Here is a 22,117-nt window from a genome sequence, read left to right as displayed (position 1 = left end):
AATCAGAAATAGTTGTGTAAGGTAGTTATTTTTGGTTCTGTCATCTCTTTTAAAGAAGAATTTACTGTATTTTGGTGGCACTTAGGGTTCCCTACATTAAAGTCATATGCATCCCAATTTATTTAACTGCTGTACATTTAAAGAATTTTTATAATCTCTAAGCCAACCTCATCATGTATTACCCACTGAGGTAACTGTCACTGCATATGACAGGAATGTATGTGTAGTAAAATTTAACATTTTAGGTAAGAATTCAGTTTTCAGAAGTATTCTTTGTGTGTTTTCTTGTGTGTGTGTGTGTGTGTGTGTATGTGTGTAGGTGTGTGTATTTTCTTCTTTACCATTATCTTAGAATGAATGCTTTAGTCCTTGGCTATACATTAGTTACTTGGGGTACTTCAAAAAATGTATCCATGACCAGGGTCCTAATTCTAGAGATTGATTCCTTTGATTTACGGTTGGTCCAGGTATTTTTAAAAAGTGACCTATGTAATTTTCATGTGCTAAGGTTGAAAAACCATCATTGTTTCAAACTGAGTAACTTTATCTTGGTTCTGGTTCCAGCTCTGTCATTGATCTTTTGTTTTGAAACAAGGTCTCAATGGAGTAGCTCTGGCTGGCCTGGATCTTGCTATGCAGACCATCCCAGGCTGGCCTCCATTCACAGAGATCTTTCTGCCTCTGCATGTGCCACCATGTCTGCCTCTGTCACTTATCTTGGTTTTCAGTTTCCCAGAACATGTGGAGGTTGGCTTAGAGATTTATAAAAATTCTTTAACTGTACAACAGTTAAATAAATTGGGATACATACGATCTCATCTAGTTTGCTTAGCTCCAAAGAAAGGAAAGCTGAAGTAGGAGCTTGAAAGTAATAATAGTCACAATAATAATAAGAAACAGCACAAAAGTAAAAATTTCCATTTTTTCTTTCCAGTTACAAAGCATGGGAGGAAAAAAAAAAAAGATTTAAGCTTTGAAACCACAAGAGACTTTAAGCGCTGCTTTGTCTGTTCCCAGTGCTCTTAAATTGAGATTAGTCAGATGATACCTGGGGGAACAAAGGGAGGAGAGAGAGCTTAGTACACATAAAGAAGGTAAATACAGTACAAACCCCAAAGGCCTTTCTCAGAAGCCCATAATCTGGCCTAGTACTAAGCGGTGCACGGAAGGCATGGTAGGGGTGTACGCACGCTAGCTCTGCTCTCTGAAGGGCTGGTGTGGAGCGCTAGGGGAGGAGCGATGCTCGGTGGTCCACCCCACCAGGCCCACTCGCCTCACCCCTATCTTCCCACGTCGGCGCCCGGCCCCTAGGGAGAGCTGTCTGGGCGGCGCTGGGCTCCTCACCGAACCCAAGCCGCCACCTCCCTCTGGCTGCAGCTGGCTTTACTCTTTTCTTTCCCTGAGCAAACGCTCCAATCTCCTCGCTTCTCAGTAGACTAGAGTGAACCCCAGGAAGGGTCAGACAGACAGTGCTCTCGGCCCTAGCGCCCGCTCTTCTTCTCCGGATGAGACCTGCTCCCTTTCGCGTCTCAGCCTCCAGGCGCATCCTCACACCAGCCTTCCCAGATAAACTCGGACCCTCAGCTCCTTGGTCTCCTTGTCTAACCCCAGCACCTCTCCGGCTTTCAGTGTCGTTAGCCCAGTTTTCTACAACTTCCTCACTCGGTGCTGGTCCCACCCCGGGACACCACGCTCTCATACCCCCCTCAGGCCACCCCTGAGGGAGGCTCTTCCTCCTTCCTGGCCCCCCATCCAGACTTCTCAGGGACACCCGCTAGCTCATCTTCCCTCCTCCAGGACCCCGCCCGGGACAGCTCCTGAGCTCACATTCCAGGCGCTCTGCTCCTGCATGCCGGCCCCCCTCAGCGGACTCCATCCCGGGACCGCAAGCTCCTCCGACCTCGCCCTCCCCACACCTCAGGGTTCCCACCCTCCAGCCCCAGCTTCCGCCCGCGGCCCCCCCGCCCCAAGTTCGGCGTCTCCGCCACTCGCTCCCACCGTCTAACCCGGAGTTCGGGTTGAGGAGCTGCGGCCTGGGTGGCGGGGAGGTGACGCGAACCCCGCGCGAAGAGCCGGGGAGGAGGAGGGCGGAGGCGGCGCGGGCGGCGGCGGCGCAGTGAGCGGGCCCTACGTGCCGACTCCGCGGACCCGAGGGGCGGCGGCTGTGGGACCCCCGGTGGGTGCGTGATGAGGCGGGGCTGCCGGCTCTTCGGCCGCGCGCACCAGCTCCCTCGGACCCGGGCCTTCAGCTCCCTCGGACCCTCAGTCTCTCAGCCCCCAGCCCTTCCCTCGCGGCTTTTCGCTTCTCCACCTCAGGGCAGGGTGGGGGCGGGGGTCCCCTGCCGCAGCCCCGAGCCTCGTGCTCTCCGAGGGGTTCTGGGACGCGTCCGACCTGCTTCCTGTCTCCCCGCCGCTCCCCAGGGCGCCTCTCCGGCCTCCAGACGCCTGAGGCGAGTTCCCGGGACTCCCGCTAGGGCCCGGTTCACCCCCGCCGCGGCCGGACACTGGCGCCCCGGGCCGCGCGCCGCCCTCCCGCCCGCTCCCTCCAGTCACCCCACCCTCAGCCGTGCCCGCCGCCTTACTCCACCGCCCTCCCCCGGCGCTCGGCGCACTCGGCGTCGGGGCCTCCAGCTCCTCTCTGCGCGAACCGCTCACTTGGCAGCCCTTCGCCCCCGGGAAGAAGCGACATTTCCCGGAGCGCACTCCTCAGCCCGCCCTCCCTCGGCCCTCGCCTCCCCTCCCCCTGCTTGCTTTCTTGGGGGAGGGGGGCTGTCGCCTGGGATAGAAGGCCATTGATTTGTATGTATTTGTCCCAGCGCCGGAGGCTGCCCCAGCCGCCCGCGCCGCCGCTGCTGGTGGAGTTGCCTCCAGCTTCCCCCGGGTGCTTCGGCTCCACCAAACATGTCGGCTCCAGTCGGGCTCCGGGGCCGCCTGGCTCCCACCCCGGCTGCCTCTCAGCCGCCTCCGCAGCCCGAGATGCCCGACCTCAGCCACCTCACTGAAGAGGAGCGGAAGATCATCCAGGCTGTCATGGACCGCCAGAAGAAAGAAGAGGAGAAGGAGCAGTCCGTGCTCAAGTAAGGACCCGGCACCATCTTCCCGCCTCTCTTCCTGCCCTCCGCCCCCCACCCCCACCCCCACCACGGCCGTTACCCTGCTGCCGCCCGCGCGCCCGGGACGGCTGCCTTCGCTCCCGCGGGTGGCGCCGGGGCCACGAGGGCTGCGGCCCGCGGCCGCCCCGGTCGCTTGCGGGTTGTCAGCCGTGGGGGTGTGTGTCGCGGAGGGAGGGCGCCGAAGCCGGCGCAGGTGACGGTGGCGAGTTCGGGGAGGCGTCATTTTCCCCCGGCTGGCCGGGTCGGCTCCCGGGCTGAGGCTGAAGCCGGGCTTGAGGCGTCCCATCGCCTTTCCCGCCGCCCCCGCGCGGAGGCAGGGACTGGGGCAAGGAATCCAATATGGCCGTGCACAGGTGCTCCCCGGCCCGACCCGGGTGAAGGCGCCGGGGACCCGGGTGCCGGCGCAGCCAGGGCCCCCAGTCCCGCGCCCGCCAGCCCCGGCTCTGTCCCCAGAGGCGGGAAGAACTGCGGTGCCCACGGTCGCGGCGGGCAGGACGGCCGCGGCGCGGGCTAGGGGACTAAGCGCAGTCGTGTCTCGAGTGGGTGTGCGGTCGCCGCCATCTTCCAGCCCCTCCCCCTCGGCCGGTGCTAACACCCTGCACTCTGCTGCTCTTCCTGTTTGCAACTAGAAAATCTGTATAATCCGGAGCACGCTCCGGTTCTTCCACCCTGCAGTTTGGGCTGCTCCCTGCCTCGGGAAGTTCTACTATGTTTGCTCACAGTCCAGCCGGCCGGGGTTTTGCCGAGGGTGGGAGGCGTGAAAGTAGCACCCAGGCGTGGGTTTCGAGGCAGTGTAACTTCAGCACCAGGGAACTGTCCAGGCGAAGTTTTTCTTGGCTTTGAGATTCCTTTTCTTGTCCGTGTGGCAGTGTAGCAGAGATTTGTTTCTACAGGTTTGCTTTTAAATGTTTTATGATTGTTTGATTTCTCAATTACTTCTGAAAAGAGATTGGGTAGAAGATGTGTAACCTTTTATGTTTTTCCAATTCACTTTTCCCCTTTTGCTTGAAACGAGTTATTCATTCAAGAGATGAACCTATTACACCTAAAAAAGGCCGGTTCTTTTTATGGCACCAAATACACGTTTCCCATAATCTCCATTGGAACTCACAATTAGAAGTGTAGAGTTCCTCTGTGAAAGAAATAACATACTGATAATCCATTCGCCCACTTTTGAAAACAGGTTGTTAAATTTGGTATTCTTTCATGCACTTATAGAAGACACAGTTTGTCTACATGTATACTTTTCATATTTTAATAGAATATATATTATATAATTTATGGTACTTGTATCAAACAACTATATCTTAGAAAACGGAACATTTTCTCACAAAATGCTGAAGGACTAAGAGAGCAAATGTATTATTGACACGTTAACAAATTAAGAACAGCTTTTTCAAGCTAATTATTGGAGCGAGTACTTATTGGGGGTATGATTTATTAATAGGCATGGATGAAAGTTCAGCAGTTGAAGCAGTTTAAACTATGGAATAATAAAGATTATTATTATTTATTATTTTTAACAGTAAGAGCAATGCAGCTGCACAAACCATTTCCACATGTATCACTGTTCACAGTATTCTACTCTCTTTGTTTTCTCCAATTTTAAAAGTATTTCATTTATGTGTGTGTGTGTGTGTGTGTGTGTGTATTGCCTGCATATAGGTAAGTGCATCTGTGTTGTGCAGTGCCCGCAGAGGTCAGAAGGTTTCAGATCCCCTGGAACTGGAGTTATGGACAGTTGTTAGCTGTCATGTGGGTGCTGGGATTCGAACCTGGGTCTTCTGCAAGAACAGTCAGTGTTCTTAACTGCTAAGCCATCTCTCCAGCCCCAATAAAGATTATTTAAAAAAACTTTTTGCATATACTCCTAACTTAGCTCAAGTTTGTTATAGATACTAACAATGCTGAGCTTTTTGATCATGACAATTTTAGTTATATGAATTTATACTTTTTACTATAATTGCTAAAAATTAGCGTTGCCAAAATGATGTTCAAATAAAATATGGTTTTATTTCTTTGGCCCACATATTTAAGTGTAAATGGGTTTTTATAGTATACTAAATCATAGTGTTTATTGGCTAGTTCATTTTATATAGTTCTATACTTATTGTTTCAATATATAAAAATTTAAGTGGATGTTTTAGGTACTGATTTAAAGACTGCTCAAATTTAACAGTGTATTTTATTGGGCCACCTTTATAAAAGGGTTTTTCAGGTCAACTATGTATGTGCACATCTGTATGTAAACCTGTATATTATACCAATACATATTTGTGTGCTTGTATTTGCATATTTTAGGTAGACACATTCTCTAAATATATATTCATATTTTCTAAATTTCTAAACACATATTCATATAATATGTGAAATTGCATCAATGAAAAATATATATTCAGATTTAAGTATTTACATAGTTGTAAATGTTCTTTAAAATATATATTTTTTTATGTCAACGTGCAGTATTTACTTTCAGGTTATAGGGATGATGTGTAAATTACTTCACTACTTAAAACTTCTCTTTTCCAACTTTTTTTTCCAAGAGCTTTGCTTGTTTCTTCTTTTCTTTTTTATTTTTTTTAAATCAGGAAAAACATTCTTTGCTATTTGTTACAAGCAAGAGAAGAACAGAGCAAGGCTGGGGAAACAGCTCAGTCAGTAAAGGTTAGCCTCACAACCACAAAAACCTGAGTTTAGATCCCCAGGCCCACATTAAAAGGTGGGTGCAGGGGTGTGTACCTGCAACCACAACACTGCAAGAGGACAGGAGAGTCCTTGGAAGGGTGTGGGTTGCTGGCCTATATGACTGTGTTCCAGGCCAATGAGAATAACAATAAAAAAAAAAAAAAAAAAAAAAAAAAAAAAAAAAAAAAAAATCAAAGGTGCCTGAGGATTGAAAACCAAAGTTTTCTCTGACCTCATGTGCATATGCGCACACATAGCACCCATGCCCACAGGGACATCCACAAACACAGTTGGGGGATGCACACATATACACACAGAACCACAAAAGAACAGAGCGAGTGCCTGGGTGGAGCAGATCTGGGAGCTTGAAGACAAATGGGGATCAAGGTTTCTTAGGTTAAGAAAAGGGAGAAAATCAGGGCAGGTGAAGGCTTAGGCCTCTTTCTGCTGGGTACAGGGTATGAAGAATGCCTCACACACACTGGTTCTCCTCCAGTGCACTGATGGCTCAGGCCAGGCAGGGATAAGAATCCTATGTTGCTCCTCAGTCCAGTCCTGCTCAGGATGCAGCTGTTGTGGCACTACTGTGCTTTACCACAACTTCTTCATACTGTGCTGCACCAGAAACCCTTCTGTTGTGCTTTTACTTTCTTCAAATTTGGGTAATATAACTGCAATGTAGCCTTCAGTAGATGGCTTTTCTTGAAGAATAGATGGCTTATGGAGAATGTTTTCATTTACTTCCATCAACCATCCTCTAACACAGCTAAATATGGTATATTCTTCTCCATCAGAGCAGTAAATCTTACACAGAAGTGAATGAATGAGATACTGTAATTTTCCAAACATTTTTGCGTCCCACCAAACCCCTGGTCAATTACTTAAATTATTACATGAATTCCTGCAGCAGTTTCAATTCAAATAGGGAAAGTATTATAATTTTCCCTGTATTGTGTTTTTCCAGCATTCTTAACACATAATAAATACCTAATAAGTAATGTTGGGTTGAATTGTGGTAATACAAATGAGATCATTTACCAGTTCTGTGGAAAAATGTATTGTTTTTGGAAAGAAAAACCATGTATTGAAATTTGTACTTACATTTTTTTTCTTAAATTTTTGTGTTTTTAATTTTTTTTTGTAAAAAAATGTATCAAGAAGGAAAACCCACTAAAATTTTGGAAAAGTACTCAGTAAATACATACTGAGTTTTAACTATGCATGTAGTCTTTTTACATAGTGTTTTTGAACACTAATTAGAAATGAGTGTTCCTCCCTTCTTTCTTTCCTTCTTCATTTTCTTTATTTGACAGTGACTTGCTATTTAAGCCCAGGCTAGCCTCAAACTTATGATCCCCGTGCCTCCTCAGGTCCTAAGAGCTAGGATTACAGGTACTGGGCTGCCATATCCAGATATTCATGTGTTTCATGAGGTGTGTATTAGCTCTTCATTCTCAGCTTGCCATTTATATTAATGTTAAGTGGATAATTTGTTCCCCAATAAAATAAGAATGAAGCACTTTCATGGTAGATTAAAATAACAAGTGCATATTTAACACATATATGAGTAGTTCCATTTTTTTTTTTTTTTTCTGAGACAGGGCCAACTATGTAGCCCTGGCTGACCTGGAACTCACTATGTAGACCAGGCTGGCCTGGAACTCACAGAGATCCACCTGCCTCGGCCTCCTGCATGCTGGGATGTGTGCAACCACATCCAGTTAAATTTTTTCATAATGTATTAAAAATATTTATTATTATTCTTTTTATTTTATGTGTGTGAGTGTATTGCCTGCATGTATGTATAATGCCCACAGAGGTCAGAAGAGGGTGTTGGATCCCCTGGAACTGGAGTTATGCATGGTTGTTAGCTGCCATGTGGGTGCTGGGAACTGAACTTGGGTCTTCTGCAAGAGCAACCAGTGCTCTTAACCTCAGAACCATCTCTCCATCCCAAAATTTATGAGTAATTTCTAAAATCTATTTATAAAAATGTTTACTTTCTAGGTATTATATACATATATTGGAAAACATCTTGTCTACCTCACCTGAGTTTAACTACTATTACTAGTATATTGTTCTATGTACAGTATAATCTATGCATAAGAGATCTGTGTGTGTATCAGATGTGGATATCTATGTGTGTGCACATACATTTTTGCATGTCTGCATGCAAACATAAAAGCACAGGTATGTCCTGCAGTTTGCATATAAGTGGCATGCTTTGCCAACTCAGTGTTTGGTAATTGTCAGTATTTCAGTGAGAAATATGCCACTGAAGATTTAACTTACCGTTTTCTTATCAGTGAGGTTGAAAGCCTTTTGCATTTGTTTAGGACCATTTATATTTCCTTATCCATTGGTAATTTTTAGTGAGTTGTTGAAGCTCTTTATATGTTCTTGGGGTTAGAACCTTATTTATACCCCTCATTTTTTCCTCATCAGATTTAAAAAAATATACTCAGATTTATGACATTGTTGCTCTGTGGCTTTTGCATTTGTGATGAGGTTAGAATGGCTTTCTTTATTGTTTCTTTCCCCCCCATAGCATGGCAAATCAGTGATGAACTGAATCATGACCTTTAGGTAAAGGTAATCACTGCACCATGTTAATAACCATTACCTCTGCCAAAAATGAAAACCTTTAGTTTTTAAGGATTCAAAATGTACTGTAAATGGCATTTTAAAGAAAGTGTCCAATAAAATTTTAATATATTCTATATTTTAAAGACAATATCTTTTAGTTGACTATATATTTTAAATATTTTATTATTTTCATTTCATGTGTATGAGTGTATCACCTGCATGCATGTGAGTGCACCCATGCCGTGCAATACTGTGGATGTCAAAACAGGGCTTTGGATTCCCCTGGAACTGGAGTTAAGGACGGTTTGTAGCTGCCATGTGGGTTCTGGGAGTCGAACCCAGGTCATCTGCAGGAGCAGTCAGTGCTCTTAACTGCTGAGCCATCTCTCTAGCCCCTAGTTGACAATATATTTTAATAAAGGGATAATTATACTCTGTGAATAAAGAAATATTGGAGGTAAGTGTGGTGGACCAAATGAGTTTTTACTTGAAACTTTATTAATAAGTTCTCACATTAGTAAACTTGAGTTTTCTCTTCCATACCTGTTGACTATTGGATCGCTGAGTATGTAGGTGTGTAATAAGCAATCATTCTTTTAAAAATTATTTTTGTTAAAGTTTTGCAAATTTCATATATGTTGATATATTCAGACCCCTTCCTTTATCTGGACCCCTCTTATAGTCCCCCTTGTCGGATTTCATGTACTCTGTCATGTATATTAAGGCTTATTGAGTCAAATTTGTGTCCCCAAATGTCCTTCTGTGTGAAATCACCCATTGGAGCCTGGTTAAACTATCTAGTGTCACACCCTTAAAGAAAACCAACCCTCCCTCTACCAGGTTATCAGGAAAATCAATGTTTGTTTTAAGACAGGGTCTTAAGATCCACCTCTCTCTGCCTCCTGAGTCCTGGAGTTTAAATGCCTGCACCACCACACCTGGAGCAATCATTCTTGTTAACTGGGTATAGATAGCACTCTTTAAACCTTGGTTTTTTAATATAAATCTTCCTAGGTGAAATCTTTCTATTTTCTAAATATTGAAAGATTATTTTCTTTGTCTTCTAGAAAGTCAAAATGCTTGGAAGGACTTTTAGATAACATGTAGTGAGGGAGGGGTGGTTAGCAGTTTCCTCAGCAGTACTCTTTTTTAGGAAGTCTGAAAACCGAGGGACAGTAGTAAAATAATAGTGACCAAACACTGATTGGCAGGGGTGGATGGAAGGGACTAATTCGTGGAGGCTTCTTTGTGATTATCCTTATGATGGCCTGTGATCAATTTTTTGTCATTTATTATTGAATCAGATATGTACTTCTTGTTTCTTTTTTATTTCTCAAATGAGATTTTTGGTTTGTTTACTTTGCTAGATTATAAACTTTCAGAGAGTAAGCTTTATGTTCATTTAGAGAATACTTTAATCAAACTTAATTGAAAGAAAAAGGGTTGCTTTGTGGTAATAGTACACTTATTTCTGAACTAAAATGTAATTTAAAAATATATGCCCAATTTTACTTGGGAGCTGATATAGTGTTTGTGTATGATAGCAATAATTTCTTTAAAAATATTTTATTATTTTTCTTTTACGTGTATGAGTGTAATTGCCTGCATGTATGTAAGTGCACCCATATTGTGCAATGCCTGTGGAGGTAAGAAGAGGATCCCTGGTATTGGAGTTACTCATGGCCGTTACCTGCCATGTGGGTGCTGGGAATCGAACCTGGATCCTCTGCAAGAGCAGTCAGTGCTCTTAACCACCGAGCCATCTCCCCAATCCTGATTGCAATAGTTTCTTTACTAAACTTTTCCATTTCACTAGAAAACAGAAGATTGTGATATTATATCATTTTTAATGTAAGGTACTTACAAATTAAGGGATATTTTGCTTTAAAAATTACTTGTTGATTGTTACAAAATTTCCAATGTATGTAGCAGAGCTGAGTGATGGAGAGTGTAAAGAAATACTTTTTTGTTTGTGGTTCTGGGGATTGAACCTCAGACCTTGGGTGTGGAAGACAAATTCTCTACAATATCTATTGTCTGTCTGTCTGACTATCTAATCTATCCATCCATCCAAAGGCCTTCAAAATTTTAATTAATTAATTAATTATTGTGTGTGTAGGTGTGTGTAAGTGCAAGTGCACATGTCCCATTTAGACACATAAAGGTCAGAGAACAACTTGTGGGAATTGATTCTCTCCTGTCACCTTGTGAGATCTGGGAAAAAATTCAGGACGTTGGGCCTTGGTGAAAGTGCCTCTACCCTCTGAACCAGTTTTGGTATGTAGCCCAGGTTGGCTTTGAACTCATGATTTTCCGGCTTCAGCCTTATGAGTGCTGGAAGTGTTGGGATTACAGGTGTGTACCACCATTCTGGGCTTTCACAAAACGCACTGTATAAAAGTAGTTCATGCCTTTCGCAGGCAGAGAGTCTAAGGCTAATCATGTCATACGAAGACAAATAATGTAAAATGTCATGAAAAATACAGTGAAGTTGTTTTCAGTACATTATAACTGTAGTAAAAAACATTCAGACTAGTCTTGTAAGTTGCTTGTTGCTTGTGTGGTATTTTTGATAAAATCTCTTGAGGTTTTTTTTCTAGACTTTAGTATTCTCTGGTTACTTAATGAAATGCACATATCTCTGAGTACCTACTTCTAGTAATTATCAAGCTAATCCTTAGGGAAATTATTGTGAGAAAAATGACAAACTACAACTAAAATATTGCATGGTAAATGCTAGGAGACTGCTGTGTATGGTCTATTATGGATATACAGATTAAGAAGCTTCTGATCTAATCCTGGGGAGATGACATCTATTGTACCTTCAAGGATGAGTAGATGTTATCTAGGCAGTTGGAGATATTCCAGGCAAAAATCCTAAACTCACAAACCTCTGTCCCTGAAAGAACTTCCCATGTTTAACATGGTTAAGAGGGTTCAGAAGAGTGCATGTCCTACATGGAGGACAGACTGGAGAGATGCCAAGGGTCAGTGCTTAAAAATCTTTTGTAGTATTCTTTGGTTTTGGATTTTACCATGATGGCAGTAGGAAGGGATTTTAAGTAATGAAACAATATAATTAGATGTTTGTTGAAAAACACTTTTAAAGTATTGATTGATGAGAAAATGGAAGACTAGAGACAAGGTTACTGGTTAGCAGACTCTCAATAATCCAGGAGCTAAATGATGGAAACATAAAATCAGATAGTAGAGGCGGAAGTGGAGAGTCAAGATACATTTCTGAAAAAAAGTTAGAATCAAGATTGCCAGGATTTGAGAACTGTGTGTGAAGGGTCAGGTAAGCTTTTAAGACACCTGACTTGGTTAATTGACTTCTATGTATAATGTAAACCTGCCTATGCCTGCTGCTCATCTCACTGATAGTGAGCTCATCTCGCTCTCTAAACTTATCTGGCCTTAGAACCAGTATTCTGAAGAAGCAGTTGCAGAGTGGGTTCTTTTATTGTTTTAATATTTCTGAAGTTTTAGAATGAATATGAGTTGTAGAAGTAGCTAGCTAACTTGTAATATCTTGGTGCAAGGTAGACAATGGAGCAGTAGTAAAATGGCCAAAGAGAGAGAAGTTGGCCAGTGCTCTGTGAGGAGCACTACCTAGTAGCTTAGCTTGTAAATTTTTTTCTGCTGGATATATTCAGGATATGCTCTTTCAAGCTTCTAGTCTTTCTTTTTATCAAACATTCCTTATTTCCATTGGTAACTAGTCTCAGGGAATTTCTCACCCTCTGATTTTGTTTCGATTTTTGGATATTTTAGATTGTCACACAATCTTTGTTTTATATTTTGGGTTTAATTAGAATAAATTGCTTTCGTGTATATATTTGTATATCACTTCTAAGAGACTTTTGAAGATACATATGTATTTTAGGAAAATGCCGGGAGGAGATAAGTCATGGAAGTGACACATTGAAGCTAATGAAGAGTGTTCTTCTTTTTACTAGTCTACTGGATTATTACAGGACCATTGAAAGTGTATTATGAAAGGAGGAGAAAGTATATTGGATTTTGTGATGGGAAATTCCAGAAATAGGATTGAAAGTTGTCAAAGGGAGATAGTTAAGTTTAGATACAGGTATGTTATGATAGCTCACTTTTATTTAGTACTGTTACCTAAAAATGAAATTAAATAGTGTAAGAAATAAGTTAGTTGACCAAAAGTTAGCAACTTTTAGACAGTTTCTATGTTATGAATGTTTATTATATCTATTATATGTGTATATCAAAAGCATAATTTATATTTTCTATAACATAGCTAAATGTTATTAAGGCATTTAAACTTAATAGCTTTTATATAGTTTATATACCATAAACATTTAATATTTTTATGTAACACACAATTTGGTGGAAGAGAATACTTGGCAGTTTCATGAATCCTGTAACTAGGTTTCTGGGCTTATAAGATTGGGAAAAAAGAATATATTAAGAACATAGTTGGATGGCAGAATAATCAGAGTGGTGTGTGGTGCTTTGGTATTATTCAGTTGACAGATGGAGATGATGCTCACATCCATCTTGTTTTGTTGGCATATGAGATGTCTATTATCATTTTTCTAATAGTTTGTTTCCTAGGCACATAGATGAAAAGTCTGTTTTAGCACACTTAATTTCTGTTACCCAAAAGCTGTCTTTAGCTTGAAAGAATTAATTAATATTTTTATTCAAACATTTTTTTTCTGTCAAAAAAGTATTTTGTGCCAGAAATGGCTAGGTGTTCACATTCATCAAAGATCTGTATTTCTCTTTCCAAGAGTTGTTACCTCATAGCAGCTGCCTTGCTCATATACCTTTATGAACTGTCCTTGCATTGAGATGGGTTCATGTACACTGAGTTTTGGTGGAGTGTCTCTGCTCCCAATTAGACCTTAATAAGTAAGAGATAGACTTGGGTGTTGAGTCATTGCAATATTAGAGTTTTCACTATTATTGTGAGTAGTATCACCTTCACAAATATAAATTCTCTTGCTCTTTCATTATTTAACTTTGAAAAAAACCTTTGCTTTTCATATCTGTGCAGTGGTTAGCTACAGAAGTACTTCCATGATATCTGATGGATTTATTGAAGGGTCTCATGTATCTCAGGCTGGTCTTAAACTTGCTGTGAAGCCAAGGATAACCTTGAACTTCAGATCTTCCTGCTTCCACTTCCTGAGTACTTGAATTACTGGGGTGTACTATCATGCCTGGTATATGCAGTGCTGGACGATCAAACCCAGAGCTTCTTACATGCAAAGCTAGGACTCTTAACACCTGAGCTACATCACCTGCTCTGAGGTACTAAAGTTTATTACTACAGGCTGATTGTTTTTTACTGATTGTTTGGTCTAAGCTAAATTGAGTCTTAGTCATAAAATTATTGAACAAAATTTATAAAGAAGGGTCTATTCCATGTGTCTGGTGATAACTTAGCTATCTCTTTCTTTGTGTTGTATAATAAACCATGATAAACTGGGTGGCTTATAGCCAACAAAAAAGTATTTTTCCTAAGTTCCTGGGCTCTAGGAAGTTAAAAATCAAAGCAGTGGCATATTCATTGTGTGGTGAAAGCTTGCTCTCTGTTTTGAATGTTTGTGGCAGTCTTGTTATAATCTCATAGGGTGGAAGCACAAAGGATCTTTCTGGTGCCTTTTCTTTTTCTTTATAAAATAAGGGCACTAATCTTAGTGAAGGCTCTACCCATATGTTCTAATCATCTCCCAAAGGCCCCACTTCCTATTACTATGACATTGAGGAATGAGATATTAAGATATGAATTTGGGTGATATAAACATTTAATAATATAGCCTAACTGGGAATTTATTGCTGGTAGTTCATGTATTATATCTTGACAGAGATATTTTGCTTCAGAAGCAGATACTGCTCTGAGATTTAATGATAAGACAAAAATACAAGTCTAAAGATTCATTTTAGAATAAACTGAAGCTTCATATTAAAAGGTTAGCAGGCTTAATGGTAATGGGTGAACTCTGTCTCCAAACTTAAGATTAGAAAGGTTTATAGGAATTGGAAGTTAATTTCACCAGACAAGAAGGACATACAGGGGCTGGAGAGATTGCTTAGCAGTTAAAAGCACTGGCTGTTCTTACAGAAGGCCCATTTCTAGCACCCATATTGGGAGGATCACAACTGCCTGTAACTCCAGCTCTAGGGGGATCTGATACCTCTGGCCTCCATGGTCACACACACACACACACACACACACACACACACAAAATTAAAAATAATAGAAAATTAAAGGTAGTTTAAAAAGAACATATAGTTGAATGTTGTTGAAATTTATCATTTCATGTTACACATTTTTTCCATTATCCTTCCAGGTCAATACCTCTCTCTCTCCACTATGTATTTTGGGAGACTGAGTTCTGTGAATTATACCAGATGGCTACCTAATTCTTGGACTTCCAATTGGGTTCTGTCACTTTAAATACTAGCAGATTAGGAGGATAGAGGAGAATGAGGTTCAATTATTTGTTCGTGGTCCTCCTTCATAACCATTTATTTGCAAGTTACTTTGTACTAAATCCACTGGAGGCCTCTTCATATACTTTCCTTTTTCTGGGTTTGGAGATTGCTAACTCCAGGTTCAATGTCACCCTTTGTTGGTTTCCTTAATCTCCACTCTTACCTCTGTAAAATATCTCCCTTGTTTATCAGTTTCAGTATAGCATTTATTTTCTGTTAAGACCTGGATTAATATCCCATTGTTGAAATTATGAATGGGAATGAGCTTAGATATTTAGAATCTACTTCATCCCATCCGCAGCAATCTTTTTGGTGTCTTTAGACGTTATATTCTATTTTTTTAACTTTAAAAAACACTTTATTGAGAATTTCATACATTCATATAAGGTGTTTTGATCAAATCCACGCCCACTCCTCCTATACCTCCCCATTACTTTTTTCTGACTTCGTGCTTGCTTCTTCCTTCCTTCCTTCCTTCCTTCCTTCCTTCCTTCCTTCCTTCCTTCCCTTCTCTCTCTCTCTCTCTCTTTCTCTCTTTCTTTCCTTCTTTTTTTTTCTTGGGCTTTTTGCTACTCTAACATTCCCCCCTCTGAAGAGGTAATCTTAAAATCTTTTAGGGATTAGATAAGAGCTCCCAAATACTTTTGACATTTTTGGCCTTTGGAACATAGTATGTTGCTAAGAGGCCCAAGGACATTTTGACTTTTAGCCAAGAAACTGGCTACTTTTCTTTGGGGTCTTTTTTACCCTAACTAAGTCCTACCAAGTCCTAGCCAAGTCCTACCTCCTATTCTTATCACACCATCCTCTGAAGAGGTTACCCAAATTGCTGATAGGGAATCGGGACTCAGACCGCTCTGGTTCTTCATGCTGAACAGGGATACAGGGTGAGGCAATTGGGGTACCCCTTCAGTGGATCTATCTAAAAGACTCCAAATTGTATGACTCTCATCTGTAGGGAGAAAAGAAAGGCCTTGACAGGTGAATAGGGGATGTGAAGGAGAAGTAAAGGCAAGAGTAGTTAGCATTACAAGTTCTAGACAGGGAACCAGAAAAAAATCAAAACAAGGCAAGTTTCAAATGTTCATATCAGAGTCCATTGGGATTTCTTGATGAGAGCTTCCAAAAGCATCCCACTATTGGGTTCCTCATTTTCTTTTTTTTTTGCCAAGGCTGGACTTGAGAGTGATGGACTCAGGATTTGTTTTCAGGCACTTTGATAGCTGTTGGAGTGGCTAGAGTCAGTGTCAGTTCCAAAACAAATTTAGCCATCATTTTAGCACAATAATGGGTTATCTCCCTTAGCTAAAGGTGGACACTACAATATTGCAGACCAAGATTTGAAGTCTTACATCTGAGCAGCACTTTCTGCTTAGAAACAAAATCATCAATAAGAAACAGTTATCTGAATAACATTTTATATGGACTTAAGCCCAATATCTGGGAAGTGTAATTGCTTGAACTCTTAAAGAAATATATTGATCACTTTAATCTTTGGTCATATTTTACTTTTGTGTGTTTAAGACCATACAGTTGGCCCAAATAAACCAATTTATTTTTACTCTTCAGGTGATTGGAGGATCTGTTCCTCAGAGGTCACATGGGCTTGGGAGGAGTCTCTAGCTCTTTTCTTTTACCAGTACCATTTATGTGAAGATAAGTCAAAGTCCTGCTTGACCATGGCTGGCTTCACTTGGAAGCATGGAGGAAATATTTCCTTTGAGTTGATCCTCCTCTTTGTAGCCTGAACACTGGTTCAAGTCCATCTAGTGGAATCTCCGTGGCCTCCCTGAACAGGAGGATAGGTGACTCATCACAGTTACAGGACATTTTGAGAGATGATCCATAGTTCCCTGGAACTTAGTTGACCTTGGAGGACAAGGAGCAAAACCTGTCCTTTAAGTCTTTCTGACCAGATTAATATAGGCCTCAAAGTATGGCTGTTAAACATTCAATAAGATTAGTTCCACCAGTCTGGTTAGAGATTATATTCTTTAACTGTATTGTGTACATAGCCTTACTCCTTAACTGATGAACTAGTTTGTGTGCAGCTCCATTGCTGCGATGAGAATCTTTTAATGGATTTTGCCACTACAGAGTCTCTTCTTGCAACTTAGATAACAGTTGTTTATATTTATTTTATAATGTTTTCCTTTCAATAGTGACTACCAATCTCTATATTCTCTTTAGAATAATCAGGAATTTTGAATTCATGGACTAAAGTTTAACCTTTTAAATTAACTAGCACATAGTTCTCAGTCAACAAACATTTGCCAAGTAAGACTTGGTAATGCTGGTGCGGTCATCCTGATTTCCTTTCATTCTTTTAGCCCTCAAATACAATAAATTACTAAGTCGTTTTAGTCACACACCTGACATATCTTTGAAATCTGTCTCCTTACTATCTTCATTGTCCTTGTCTTTTTTCTTGCATTTCATATAATTACTTAATTACTCATTTCTAAATTATTACTCTGTTCTAAATATGTTTCCCTTACTTTCATGTTCATGATACTTCAACTCTCTAAGATACAGATATGTTTTAAAATCCTTAATGTTCTTCAGTCTCCCCTTCACTTACAGTGTAAAGTCTAAGCATCCCTGCCCTCTGAGATGTTTCATCAATCCTTATCATCTATTTTGGTTGTACCAAATTATTTGAAGTTCATTTTTAAGTATTTCTTTTAAAATGTTTTATAGTTTAGCCTGTTTGGTTCCATTTGTCTGGAATCCCTCCCATTTTCCTTTGTAACTAACTCCCATAAGTTCTTAGCTGAAATTCAGCTCAGGTTTCCAACTTATTGAAAACTGTGTTCACTGATCCTCCTTTATGCTCCTTTAACTCTTGTTACATACCTTTGTCATAGCTCTTATAGTCATGCTTAATAGACAATGTTTATTAAATAGAGAGTGATAGCTGCTAATACCTTAAACATTGTTTTTGATTTAGTACTCTTATTTGCAAGAATTTCATTGGTACCTCTCTTGGCCATGAGAGTTACTGATTATGGTATGGCATTAATTAAACTAACTAGCAAGCAATGGTGAACAAATGAAATCAGTGAGAACAAGATATACTTAATAAGTATTTCCATTAAAAATCTTTTTTGTTTTTGTTTTTATTTTTTGAGACGAGTGTTATTATGTAGCACTGGCTGACCTGGAACTCAGTATGTAGATCAGGCTGTCCTCGAACTCACAGAGATCTGCCTGCCTCTGCCTACTGAGTGCTGAGATTAAAGCGTGTAGTACCATGCCTGGCCTATTAAAAATTTTAATTAGCATTTATTTCAGGATTTGAGCAATTAAGCTATTTTAATTTATTTGTTGATGGTGATGGGCATTTATTTTTACTACTATTTGAATAGTTTTCTGTTGAATATTAGTTAACAGAGGAATAACAAAATTCTCCAGAAAATGATGATAGTATTATAGGGCAGAGAAGACAGAATATGTGGAATTGGATTACTTTGCAATTGTGCTTCAAAAGAGAAATAGAAATTTAAAATTGGATGGTTTTGAGTAAAGACATTTAAATAGTTAACTGATATAGAGAGTATATGCCTTTAAGAACTTGAATCTTTCAGACCAGGTTCAATGTTTAGAATACAACAGATTAAGTTGCACTTCTATATGATAAAGGATTTAAAGAAGATTTGTATATGGGCAGTGATCACTCTTCAGGTTTGTTAAAAAAAAAAAAAAAGAACCAGTTAGCATGCATGATAAGCTGTTTCATTTGTGTGAATGAGGTTGCCAGAAGTCAAAGAGACTTTGTAATACTTGTACCCTGTACTTAATTTTCTTGAAAAATTTCCCCTAAGTTTCCTACTCAAGTTTTAATAGTAAAATCCCAGTCTATTTTTGTTGATAAAACAAGGCTTAGAGTACCCATAGAGACAATGTTATACTGCCAGTGTGTTGTCTCTGATGAGGATCTGAATAAGAATATGCACTATTAAATACGAAGAGGAAAGGAAAACATTGACAACTATAAAGAACATTAGTTTTTTTTAACAATAAATACTTTTATTGCAAGGATTGTGTCAAATTTATTCAGTAAAATCCTCAATCTTTCAAAGTTATATAGCATTCCTTGCATTAGTTGTCCCGAAAACTTAGCGACTTAGAAGAACACAGATTTATTATTGTGTAGTTCTTTGATCAGAAGCCTGATATGGTCTCATTGAGGTAGAATCAAGATGAAGGAAGGCTGCATTTCTTTCTTGAAGTTCTAGGAAAAAGGTCTTTATTTGCTCATTCTGGCTTCCAAAAGTGATACATTTTTTTAAGTTTATAGGACTGTGATTCCCATGTCCTTGTTAGCAGTTATCACTTCTTCCCTTTCAGAGGTCCCTTGCACAGTCCCCTGCTTCAGAACCAGCATTGGGTGCTGAACCCTTCACAAGCTGTCATGCCTCTCACCCTTCTTTTATTCTCTCATTTCTTTCTGCTCAGCTGGGTTTGATTTTTCTCTTTTAAGAATTCATGTGATTAGCCTGGGACCACCTACATCAGATATTCTAGAATTATCTTCCCATTGCAATCACATCTTTCACTTTTTTTTTTTTGTCATGAAAGGAAACATGTTCACATATTCCTGGGTTTAGAACAGAACATCTTTTTTGGAGGGAGGGTCATTCTTGTTATAACGTTTCTTTATTGAATACGAGTAGAAATAAATTTGGGTATATATATATTTTTTATAAAGTAGACATAGTTTTGCTTTTAGTTTTTAAAATGTGTTTTGTGTACCCAGAGACAAATTTCATAATGAGATGACTGAAATAGAACACTTTTTCTTAGGTTTATAGTATATCATTCTCAAATTACTGCCAATCTGATTTTCACTTTTTATTTACTTAGGAATTTCTTCATGAGTTAAAATGTTAGGCTAGCCTGGAGTGGTGGCATATGCCTTTAATCCCAACCCTTGGGAAGCAGATGCAGGCAGCTCTCTGTGAGATCGAGGCCACCCTGGTCCACATAGTGAGTTCGAGGTGGGCTGGGACTAGGGAAAACTAAAGATGAGGTGGAGGATTTGAAAGTAAGAAGTGTAAATTGTTTGGTGTTTTGTATTATGTACTCTTCCTATGTAGCCATTTTAGTCAATAATTATATTTTTATAGAGTGCACAATAGCTTTAACATATGGCTAATATAGCAGAGTCATTGAAATATTACCATATATTGTATTTCATTATCTGACAGTCATTATAAAGGCTAAGCATAAGATTTATACTGTAATATAAGTAAAGATTTAGATTTAATCTTTTCATAGGAATATGTTTTTCTTATCTGTATTAATTACTTTTCTTGTAGCTGTGAGAAAATACTTGACAGAAGCAGCTTAAGGAGCAGAGATCTATTTTCACTTATAATTTCAGAGGGTCATAGTCTCTCATGGTGGGGGAGGCAAAGCTTGTTGGCTTGTTCAGTGGTGGCAATAGCACACAATGCTGGCCTCTTCACATGGTACAGGACCAGGAAGCAGAGAAAGCAGAGCCAAGCCAGATGCAGGTCTAACTTTCAAAGGCCTACCTCTAGTGACTCTCTTCCTCTGTCTGGGCCCCACCCCCTAAAGGCTCCACAGCCTTCAAAATAGAATCACAAGCTGGAGAACAAGTACACAAAACATGATCCTGTTGGGGAGTCCAGATTCAAAGCAGAATGGCATTTGTTGAGGACTCATCCCTTTCCTTACAATGAAGAGTGTCTTCATATACTGTTTTCTTTTTTGTAATTATTAGCAAAGAGTGTGGTTTAATGAAAAGATGTAGTATGTACTGTGAGTTCAACTGTATGGCAATGTTTAAAGTATAATCAGTTTATTTGACAGTCATAAACATTAGCTGTAGCTGTGAAATAAAGTAAAACAAGTAACCCAAAATATTAATATACATTCATATTATAGCTTATTGTTTTATATGTTAGGATAGACTAACTCTCCAAGTTCAGTTAGAAGTAGCTACAATGGTAATTTGAATAGGAACCTATTAATACAAAGGATTATTAGCATGAGGCAGAGAACCCTTGAAAGAACAAAATAGGAAAAAGCTTCTTCCTCTGTGTTTGAGGTTGAGATTCAGCCCACTGTGAAGGTGTGCTGTGGCCTACCCTGCTGCCGTGTGCTTGCCAGGCTAGGGCAAGCAAGTAGAAAATCATCTGTGGAGGGTGTTGGAGTTGCTGATAGGCTGGCTGTGGTGCTCAAGAAACTTTTTGGGAAACTTATTGGAGTGCCCACCTGTGGGAGTGCCACAAGAATTTGCTGGAAAGATGGCTTTTGTGTGCTCATGAAGCATACTAGTAGGCTTAATACCACTGGCTGTCCATAAACTCTAGGCAGCCATGAGCCATAAACAAAAGCAACAAAGCACACTGACCTTTGAAGACACCCTTTCTTCCTTTAATGTCATTATGGCTCCCTCTACTGGCATAATTTAACGTTGTGCCATTGGCAAAAGAGGAATGGCAACAAAGTCCATATAAAGCAAAGAAGAGGAGATTTGGAGCAGAGGGCAATAAATTTGTAACAGGCTAACTGTGTGATAGAATATGCTTTCCTCAAATATCCATGTCTTAAAGCATCAATTTATTTTTCATCCTTTTTTTTTTCTGGGCCACTGGGGATCTCTCTTCTATATCATCCTCATTCTGGCACACAGGCTATCTATCTATCTATCTATCTATCTATCTATCTATCTATCTATCTCTATCATCTGTCTATCTATCTTCATCATCATCATCATCTATCATCTATCATCTATATCTATCTATCTATCTATCTATCTATCTATCTATCTATCTATCTATCTATCTATCTATCTATCTATCTATCTATCTATCTATCTATCTATCTATCTATCTATCTATCTATCTATCTATCTATCTATCTATCTATCTATCTATCTATCTATCTATCTATCTATCTATCTATCTATCTATCTATCTATCTATCTATCTATCTATCTATCTATCTATCTATCTATCTATCATCTATCTTCTATATCATCTATCTATCATCATCATCATCTATCTATCATCTATCTATCTCTCTCTCTCTATCATCTATCTATCATCTATCTTCATCATCATCATCTATCATCTATCTATCATCTGTCTCTCTATCTCTCTATCTACCTACCTATCTTCCATCTATCTATCTATCTTCATCATCATCTACCTACCTATCTTCTATCTATCTATCTATCTATCTATCTATCTATCTATCTATCTATCTATCTATCTATCTATCAT

The 22,117-nt window shown here is 40.0% G+C and overlaps 1 protein-coding gene across 4 annotated transcripts in view; it reads left to right on the top strand.

The window, feature by feature from the left end:
• The first annotated feature begins 2,884 nt into the window (after positions 1-2,884).
• Rims2 (regulating synaptic membrane exocytosis 2) overlaps positions 2,885-22,117 on the top strand; it is a 570,072-nt gene continuing 550,839 nt past the window's right edge. For all 4 annotated transcript variants that reach the window (XM_008851539.2, XM_008851538.2, XM_008851540.3 and 1 more), the window contains exon 1: positions 2,885-3,077. In XM_008851539.2, coding sequence (XP_008849761.1) covers positions 2,902-3,077 — 176 coding nt within the window. In that variant the 5' untranslated portion in view covers positions 2,885-2,901. The remainder of the gene's footprint in view (positions 3,078-22,117) is intronic.

The sequence above is a fragment of the Nannospalax galili genome, unplaced genomic scaffold (assembly GCF_000622305.1).
Source record: "Nannospalax galili isolate Female #2095 unplaced genomic scaffold, S.galili_v1.0 scaffold284, whole genome shotgun sequence".
NCBI lineage: Eukaryota > Metazoa > Chordata > Mammalia > Rodentia > Spalacidae > Nannospalax > Nannospalax galili.
Note: the sequence above shows the minus strand (reverse complement) of the source record. Positions and strands in the feature narration are given on the sequence as shown.